The 9,709-nt window shown below is 47.4% G+C and overlaps 1 protein-coding gene across 1 annotated transcript in view; it reads left to right on the forward strand.

Moving 5' to 3' along the window:
* Positions 1–287: 287 nt before the first annotated feature.
* The window catches only part of treh (trehalase (brush-border membrane glycoprotein)), a 9,785-nt gene continuing 363 nt past the window's right edge, over positions 288–9,709 (forward strand). The window contains exons 1-15 of the mRNA XM_035384265.1: positions 288–779; positions 1,536–1,636; positions 1,723–1,870; positions 2,477–2,564; positions 2,877–2,977; positions 3,520–3,612; positions 4,090–4,206; positions 4,522–4,644; positions 5,027–5,076; positions 5,380–5,580; positions 5,893–6,110; positions 6,694–6,805; positions 7,436–7,548; positions 8,196–8,249; positions 8,609–9,709. The exon at positions 8,609–9,709 is cut by the window's right edge and continues 363 nt beyond it. Coding sequence (XP_035240156.1) covers positions 700–779; positions 1,536–1,636; positions 1,723–1,870; positions 2,477–2,564; positions 2,877–2,977; positions 3,520–3,612; positions 4,090–4,206; positions 4,522–4,644; positions 5,027–5,076; positions 5,380–5,580; positions 5,893–6,110; positions 6,694–6,805; positions 7,436–7,548; positions 8,196–8,249; positions 8,609–8,746 — 1,737 coding nt within the window. The 5' untranslated portion in view covers positions 288–699 and the 3' untranslated portion in view covers positions 8,747–9,709. The remainder of the gene's footprint in view (positions 780–1,535; positions 1,637–1,722; positions 1,871–2,476; positions 2,565–2,876; positions 2,978–3,519; positions 3,613–4,089; positions 4,207–4,521; positions 4,645–5,026; positions 5,077–5,379; positions 5,581–5,892; positions 6,111–6,693; positions 6,806–7,435; positions 7,549–8,195; positions 8,250–8,608) is intronic.

Consider the following 9,709-nt stretch of genomic DNA (forward strand, 5'->3'; position numbering starts at 1 on the left):
TGCAACGGCTTTTTATTTCACCGCTGTACTTTCATCTCAACGCTACGTTTTGAAATTATGAAGGAGTGTGCAAATATTTGAGTTTACGACTGTAAACAATGATATAAGATGGAGACACACAATTTAAGTGCATGATACATGAGCACCAGAATCGAAAGTTAAATCAAATTATTCCACAATACTTTGACCTTATGGCGCCCAGAAGCGCGTGACATATTCAACTCTGATGTTAGTGTCTGTTTTTTAAGTAACATGACATTTTTCAGTTGCGAAATGTTGGAAACCGAAACCGAAGGCGAAGTTTTTAAAAAACTGCTTTTCGGATCAGCGAAATCTCCTGTACACCCGTACGCGCTTAAAAATGTGGTGTAAAGGAGCCGTTTGTATGGGTTCAGCGTAGCTGAGTTTGACTCCAGGGTTAACTATTTTGCAGTTTGTCGATGTACGGCAGCCCACTAATATTGTCTCGGAAATTTTTACGCATTTTTTCGAAAGACAATTAGGCAACGCCCCTGTCACTGAATATCAGCCATTTGCTGGACTTGTTAATTGTAGGCTACGTCATTATTTACACCACTGCAATCCAACTATAAACGGAACTGATGACGGCGATGCCTGGGCTATTACTAACATAATTTTAGTCGAGCGGAGGTACCTGCGCTTCTGCGGTAGCCTACGTCTAGCAACAAGTTGTCCGATATGGACCGTGTAATATTTTGGACCAGCTGTTTGGCTTTCCTGCACGTGTGCAGGTGCGCTTTCCCCCCGCCCTGTGACAGGTAAGCCCCCCCGTTTGGAATCGGTTGCGGGTATTTGGATTAACCTGCTTGTTTTTTCCAGTTTCTCGGTTCTTGATTCTAGTGGAATTATTTGGATATCTTTAGTGAGAAAATTTGGCATGACCAAATATCTGATAGAAAGTAAATGTAACATAATCAGAGGAAGAAATTCACTTTAAGGGTTATGGATATTATATTTTAGTGTATGTTGACTGAATAAGGAATGACGGGCATTGGACTTTGAACCCGTGATTTAATTATTACCCATCATCACAGTGATAATGCTTCCCCTATTCGTCTTTTCCAGACAAAGTCCTGCGTCAAAACATCGTGAAAGCCATACATAGATTTCTAAAATAATATATATATATATTTCTGGGTGGTGGGGCGTGCTGGTGATAGAATACTGAATTTATTAAGGTTAATACAATCCTTACAATAAAGAGCAAGAATTTATTACCTGCTAAGAGTGTGAAGGTTGCATTTAATGAAACCCATCAGTTGTTCTAAAGGTCAGAAATCCCATATTGCAAATGGTGGTACTCGATAAAAGCACAAGCTTGCTTCATTTGTTTTACTGCCAAATACCTGCCTTGGCTTTGGATAGGGAACTTTTGACAGAGATAGATTAGCAATAATCAGCTGTGGTGTGTGTGCGTGTGTGCGGATGTGTGTGTGTGTGCGCGCATGTGTGTTCCTGTTTGTGTGTGTGTGTATGTGTATATGTGTGCATGTATGTGTGTGTGTGTGTGGCAGTGAAATATACTGTACAGGTGAGCTCCTGAGACAGGTCCAGATGGCCAAACTCTTTGATGACGACAAGTACTTTGTAGACATGAAGCTGAAGGCCGCTCCCGGTAAGTCCTGTTCCTGTCGTCTCGGACGCCCTTTTCCCTCCCCGCCGCGCTGACGTTCCCCTTCGCTGCGTCTCGGCGCTCCGCAGACGAGGTCCTGTCGGCGTTCCGGAATCTGACGTCGGGAACGCCGGGCGGAACGCCGGAGCCCTCGCGGATCCGGGAGTTCCTCGCCGCGTTCTTCGAGGAGCCCGGGACCGAGTTCGAGCGCTGGACCCCGCCCGACTGGCACGACAGGTACGCCTCGGGGGTCACGTCCAGTCAGACGCGTCGTTACAAACGCACACAAGCGCTGATTTGGGTCGTTTGGTCAACAAAAAAATAAAAAGAGTACAGCTGAGTTTGAGTTTGACTATTTCTGTCACAGAATTTGGCAGCGCCTCCTGGAGCTCCAGTAAGAGTTTGATTAGTTCCTTTGACTGGGGACCCTGGTCTTTAGCCCGGGGAGCTAATCATACCCCTTTGTTGTGTGGAGAGGCCAGGGAGGGTGCGGTTTGGACCTCCGCAGCAGACTTGCCTGTTAATTAAATATGTGCCCCAGCGAAGTCTGCTCTTAATTGTATTCATACATTCAGTCTCTCGTGATCTGCTCATTCTATAAATGAATAAAGGACGTGTCTTACCTTTCTTAAGGTCGCAAAGAAAAGTTGGCATTATTCCTCTACAAAAGAGTTAATGTTTGGGCTTGGTTCTCAGATTTTATTTATTGATTTATTGATTGATTGTTTGATTTATTGATTGATTTGTGGATTTATTGTTTGATTTTCTTTATTGATTGTTTGATTTGATTGATTGATTTGTTGATTTATTGATTGATATGTTTATTGATCGATTGGCCTGCAGGCCACAGTTCCTGTCCAAAGTGTCGGACGTGGGACTGCGCAGCTGGGCGGAGAAGCTGCACTCCCTGTGGAAGTCTCTGGGTCGGAAGGTACGCGGGGCTGGGAGGTTTTCCTTATTTTCGGAATGCTGGAACGCCATACGGTGGGATTTACAGCATCGGCAGCGGAGCTGTAACCTCAACTGACCGGTGAACTAAGTGATTGGCTGTGTGCTTTCTTTTGCAGCGTTTATTTTGTTTCACTACTGAAGTGTTTGTGTTAACTTACGTTTATATGGAAAACCTCGGAATCCCCAAAAAAATGCGGAAATCTGTTATTTTTGTGGATGGCGAGGAAAACAGTCATGAGAACAGTCAGCACCTTGCAAATGAACCTTTCCTGTGTTCTGTGTGTGGGGGCAGATTCGTGCTGACGTGAGGGACCGTCCTGATCTTTACTCCCAGATCTACAGCCCCAACCCCGTCATTGTTCCTGGGGGGCGCTTCCGGGAGCTCTACTACTGGTGAGTTCTGATTGGCCGTCACAGATCACAAGGTCACAGCACAATGAGAGCCGCAGATATTCTATGCTCGAACAAGATGATCAACTCCACTGTGCCTTCTGTTCTTTAAGCATTCTTATTCTAGTACACAGAACTCAAACTCCAGTCCTGGAGGGCCACAGTGTCTGCTGGTTTTTTGGTGCGATTCAGTTAGAAGCCAATAACTGGCTAAAGACACTGTTGCCCTCTGGGACTGGAGTTTGATATCCCTCCTCTAGGACATTTTATATCCCTGTTATAGAACTTTGGAGGTTGCTAACAGGTTTTGGAGCTGTCATGGATGTTCTCTCTTCAATTCCCTAATATCCCCATGTGAACCAGCACATGAAAATGCTTTTTAGCTTCACCCATGCTAGAGCCAGAGCTTTTGGTGTTATGAATGCAGAGCTGACCATCTGGCTGGTGTGTAGACGATCTGCGTCGGAGCTCCCCGTAGTGATCTTTCAGGAGAAGCTCTCCTCGGGGGGAATGAAACGCGTTCTGCGTTCTCTCTCTCCGTCCAGGGACTCGTACTGGGTGATCAACGGCCTCCTGCTGTCCGAGATGAGAGAGACGGCGAGCGGAATGATCCGGAATTTCCTCGACCTTGTTGACAGGCAAGCCGTGCCAGAACAACACCCCCCCCCCCCCATTATATTACATTACATTACATTAAATTAAATTACAGGCATTTAGCAGATGCTCTTATCCAGAGCGACTTACACAACTTTTTACACAGCATATACACTGCATCCATTTTTTATACCGGATGTATACTGAAGCAATGCAGGTTAAGTACCTTGCTCAAGGGTACAACGGCAGTGTCCTAGCGGGGAATTGAACCTAGACCTTTAGGTTACAAGCCCAGTTCCTTACCCACTATACTACACTGCCCCCCCCCCCCCCCAGCCTTTTATAAACCCCACTGTTTAATGGACTGTTTGCAGCTTCAGGCGGTCTGACTGAATCGTTCTCTACAGCGAAACGTGGTCGGCCGGTAATCTGCGTTTATCAGGGTTTTAAGCGGCGTCCGGAGGCCCGTTTCTCCCCGTAATCTCTTCATTGGCGGTTTTTGTGTTTTTTTTTTATAACAGATACGGCTTCGTCCCGAACGGCGGCCGCGTGTACTACGAACGCCGCAGCCAGCCCCCCTTCCTGACGCTCATGGTGGAGAGTTACTACCGGGCCACCGGGGACAGAGAGTTACTCAGGCAAGAGCGTCTGCGTTACGTTCTGGGGACGGAGAGATTCCGTCAAAGATGGTCGGAGGAGCGGACAAGATGCACGCGTTGTAATGGCGGCAGCTGTTGTAATCGAGTTGTAGTTGAAATGTATTCCACCGGGGAATATTTACAATAATATTCAAGCCCTGTGCTGGTGTTAAGGAAAACAATGATTTTGATTGCTTGCTTGAAAGCAAACTTAAGAAAAGGCTAAACTTCTAGCTAAGCTAATTAGCAGCCATTTTTATCATTCTTTTTTTTTTTTTTTTTACTGTTGACTCAATACTTCATGTTCTTCCTCAGTGCTGCCATGCCCATTTTGGAGAGAGAGTATAGCTTCTGGATGCAGAATCGTTCCGTGACCGTGGAGAAGAACGGGACTGTGCACGTTTTAAACCAATACCGTGTCCAGGTGGGAGAACCCAGGTATGGGGGACGCTGTCCTTTCCACGTGCCTCACATGTTCCACGGTCTTCCTGATTATTACAAAAAAACCACAGATGTCTTTGGGGTCACTAGTATCTGGCTTTATTTCTGGTCTTTCTTTCCTGCCCTCCTTCAAAGGGTGCAAAAGGTGTGTGTGCACATGACGATGACAACCCAAATCCCCTGCCTCTGGTTGAGACTGTTATGGTCTGGAAAAAAAAAACAATGTCCTGATTACTGAGAGAAAATCCAGAAAAATCACATCCCCTGTGAGCAAATAAGTTGTGACACAGACATTGTTGTGAGGGGGATAAAAATCTGGGGAAACCAGGAGCATCGACATTCTCAGTATCCGTGAGCCAATTCGTGCGCTCCCTTTCAGACCCGAGTCCTACACAGACGACCTGGAACTGGCCGAAGGATTAACGGAAGGTAAGATGGCTCCTCTCTTCTTTCCGCCTTCTGTGCTGTTGTGTGCGTTTGTTGTTAAACCGCGCTCTAGCGTTGAGATCTGAGCGCTGCTCGTGTGCGGGTGTGCATTCAGATCATAGTCCAGCTTGTGTGCGGGTGTGTGAGGTCATAGTCCAGCTTGTGTGCGGGTGTGTGAGGTCATAGTCCAGCTTGTGTGCGGGTGTGTGAGGTCATAGTCCAGCTTGTGTGCGGGTGTGTGAGGTCTGAGTGCTGCTCGTGTGCGGGTGTGTGTTGAGATCCTGAGTGTTGCTCGTGTGCCTGCAGGGGCTCGGGAGAGCTTGTGGGCGGAGCTGAAGGCGGGGGCGGAGTCTGGCTGGGATTACTCCTCCCGCTGGTTTGTCGACGGTAACGGCGGTAACGGCGGCACGCTGAAGGACACGCGGCTCAGCCACATCGTCCCCACGGACCTCAACGCCCTGCTCTGCCGCAGCGAGCGCACGCTCGCCAGCTTCTACGGCATTCTGGGTAAAGAGGAGGAGACTCAAACACACATAAACGCACTGCATGTATGCGCAGTATAAATGCACACGCCTGAATGCTCAAGCATACTCACACAAGCATGTACACACACACCAGTATACACACACATACACACCTGCATACACACACGCACACACACACAAATGTACACACAGGTACACACACAAAAATACACACATACATACACACAGGTACATGCACACACACACACACAGGTACATGCAAACACAGGTACACACACACACATTGGAAACAGCTACACTGATGTGAAAAGTCACGTGACCGCCGGTCTCCCAGGTGACGCTGCAGGGGCGGAGCGTTTTGGCCAGGCCCAGCGGGCGCGGCTGCGGGCGGTGGAGGCCGTCCTGTGGGACCCGGAGAGGGGCGTCTGGCTGGACCACAACCTGCTGACCAACACCCGCCATCCCGCCTTCTACCCCTCCAACCTGGCACCTTTATGGGCACAGTGCTTCTCCCAGCCTGCTATGGGAGAGCGGGCACTGAAATACCTGCAGGTATGCCACCTCCCTTACCTGCAGGTACTCTACCTCCCTTACCTGCAACTACTCTACCTCTCTTACCTGCAGCTATGCTAGCTCCCTTACCTGCAACTACTCTACCTCTCTTACCTGCAGGTACACCACCTCCCTTACCTGCAGCTACTCTACCTCTCTTACCTGCAGCTATGCTAGCTCCCTTACCTGCAACTACTCTACCTCTCTTACCTGCAGGTACACCACCTCCCTTACCTGCAGCTATGCTAGCTCCCTTACCTGCAGCTATGCTACCTCTCTTACCTGCAGGTACGCCACCTCCTTTACCTGCAGGTACACCACCTCCCTTACCTGCAGCTATGCTAGCTCCCTTACCTGCAGCTATGCTACCTCTCTTACCTGCAGGTACGCCACCTCCTTTACCTGCAGGTACCTTTTTTTAATGGGTGGACCTACAATGACCCGTGAGTTACTGACTTGAACCAGTGAACAAATGTTTTGCCCTCTGAAGCAAGCCAATGATTGGTTCAGTTTGGTGACTGACAGCAGATGTTGCTCCACCCCCTCCTGCCGTCTCCTCACCCTCACCCTGTCCCGTCGCCAGGAGAGTGGGGCTCTGCAGTACCCAAACGGTGTCCCGACATCGCTGAAGAACAGCGGGCAGCAGTGGGACCTGCCCAACGCCTGGCCCCCCCTCCAACACATGCTGATTGAGGGTACGCCTTCACCCTCCCAACCCCTCCCCCCTCCCCTGTCCCCCTACCCTCCTCCGCAGAGGCGCTTCTCAATCCCTCCTCTAATTAAGGGACACTGCACAATTTGGCTGAGGTTTTTTTAATTATTAACCATTAAAGGATTAACGAAGGAGAAATACAAAAACGTTTTTTTTTTCTTTTTTCTATTTGAGTCTGGAATTAGTTTAGTAAATTCCACAGGGATATAAAACCACTTCAGCCACTTTAGTCTTTTATGAGAACTGCTTTTTATGAAAAATAATTGACCTACTGGAAAGATTCAGTATTTTTTCATTTTGTTTTGCTTTGAAGAACCATGTTTAGAATAGAGGTTAACAGACTGTCTACCTTCTTAAAAGGTAAAGGTGAATATGTTTGTAATTAATCTCACACACTGCACTCTCTTGGTGGTCTCTTGGGATTCAATAAACACATTTTTAAAACACTTCTAACAAGGTGGGCCATCAGATCACTGTTGTAAAAACGCTGCTTCAACTCAAAACAAATTTTTTTATTTTTTAAAGTGAAAATGTTGCATTCAACCGAAAACAAAGTGATTTTGGGATTCAAACCCGTAACCCCCCGCTACCCCCCTGTATCCCCCATCCCCAGGTCTGTGGGGGCTCCCCTCAGAGAAAGCCAAGGAGGTGGCCATCGATCTCGCCCAGAGGTGGATCAGCACGAACTGGAAGGCCTACCTAAAATACGAAGCCATGTTTGAGAAGGTGAGACTGTGGCGAGGCCGTTTGTGTCTGTGAGCAGTGTGTGCATATATAGCGCTGGTGCATGTGCACATGCATGAAAACATCTGGAGGGGTGGAGGGGGCGGGGGGGTGGCGCGTGTGTGTCGTGTGGAAAGTGCTGCCTGTGGTGTGGCTCATTTAAATAAAATAATAATAATTTGCCTGCTTCTCTGAAAGTTCCCTTTTTGGCCAACAGAACACACACACACACACGCACACGCACATGCACGCACGCACACACACACACACGCGCACGCGCATACGCACGCACGCACGCACGCACATACACACACACACACACACACACAAACGCACGCACACGCACACACACACACACACACACACGCACACACACATACAATCACAATAAAAAAAATACAATTGAGACCTCATTGCATGGGTAACTTCCTTTAATGAGGGGACAAAAAGGATTCTGATGAGGTGTTCTGCTGTTCCTTCCGCAGGTTCACTACCATTTTTTCTCATTAAACTAAGTTATCCATGCAGTAAAGGTGTGTGTGTGTGTGAGAGAGAGTTTGTGTGTGTGTGTGTGTGTGCATGTGTGTGTATATAGTCTCAGAAAAATAGCACCTATTGAAACTTTTTTCTCTTTGTCATGTCTTCTGCAGTACGATGTTACCGGCGATGGCAAACCAGGTGGAGGAGGGGAGTATGAGGTTCAGGTAGGCCATTTTGTCTGTTAGCAAGGCAACAGCAACGGCTGTTTTTACTAGCAATCTGATCTGGGTCAAATGCATATTTGTAACTCTTTTATTCTTTAAATGCTGGTTAAATCCTCCTCCAGATGTCTGAGAATTTAACTAAACATGATACACCATACAAAAATTCATATTTAAACACATTATTTCCAGTGTTGATGGTTTTGTTTGTGAGAGGTCATAGAAGTATTTGACCCAGGTCTGTTATTAACGTGAGTACAGTTCAGTGTCTGTAATTGCTGCAGTTACTTCTCTTACTCATTGGCTGACGCTTGGGACGCCACCTCACCTCTGATTGGCTCTCGTGTTTTATCCTTGTATAGCTGGGGTTTGGCTGGACCAATGGGGTGGCCCTGCAGCTCCTGGACCAGTTTGGTGACAGGCTGATATCAGCCTCTGCTGGTTTGAGTTTCAGTTTTGGTGTGGTGGTCTTCTGCGGTGCCCTCCTTGCTGTTTTATGAGCTACGGCTGACTGGAGTGTGACCTCATTCAGACGCAATGGTACAAACACAGCTATCCGGAGTATGACCGCATTCAAACACAGCTATCCGGAGTATGACTACATTCAAACACAGCTAACCGGAGTATGACCGCATTCAAACAAAGCAAACAGGAGTATGACCGCATTCAAACACAGCTAACCAGAGTATGACTACATTCAAACACAGCTAACCGGAGTATGACTACATTCAAACACAGCTATCCGGAGTATGACTACATTCAAACACAGCTAACCGGAGTATGACCGCATTCAAACAAAGCAAACAGGAGTATGACCGCATTCAAACACAGCTAACTGGAGTATGACTACATTCAAACACAGCTAACTGGAGTATGACTACATTCAAACACAGCTAACCGGAGTATGACCGCATTCAAACACAGCTAACTGGAGTATGACCGCATTCAAACACAGCTAACCGGAGTATGACCTCATTCAGACGCAGCTAACCAGAGTATGACTGCATTCAAACACAGCTAACCGGAGTATGACCGCATTCAAACACAGCTAACTGGAGTATGACCGCATTCAAACACAGCTAACCGGAGTATGACCTCATTCAGACGCAGCTAACCAGAGTATGACTGCATTCAAACACAGCTAAGCGGAGTATGACCACATTCAAACACAGCTAACCGGAGTATGACCGCATTCAAACACAGCTAACCGGAGTATGACCACATTCAAACACAGCTAACCGGAGTATGACCTCATTCAAACACAGCTAACCGGAGTATGACCGCATTCAAACACAGCTAACCGGAGTATGACCTCATTCAAACACAGCTAACCGGAGTATGACTACATTCAAACACAGCTAACCGGAGTATGACCTCATTCAAACACAGCTAACCGGAGTATGACCACATTCAAACACAGCTAAGCGGAGTATGACCACATTCAAACACAGCTAACCGGAGTA

Source organism: Anguilla anguilla, chromosome 12, assembly GCF_013347855.1.
Source record: "Anguilla anguilla isolate fAngAng1 chromosome 12, fAngAng1.pri, whole genome shotgun sequence".
NCBI classification, from domain to species: Eukaryota; Metazoa; Chordata; class Actinopteri; order Anguilliformes; family Anguillidae; genus Anguilla; species Anguilla anguilla.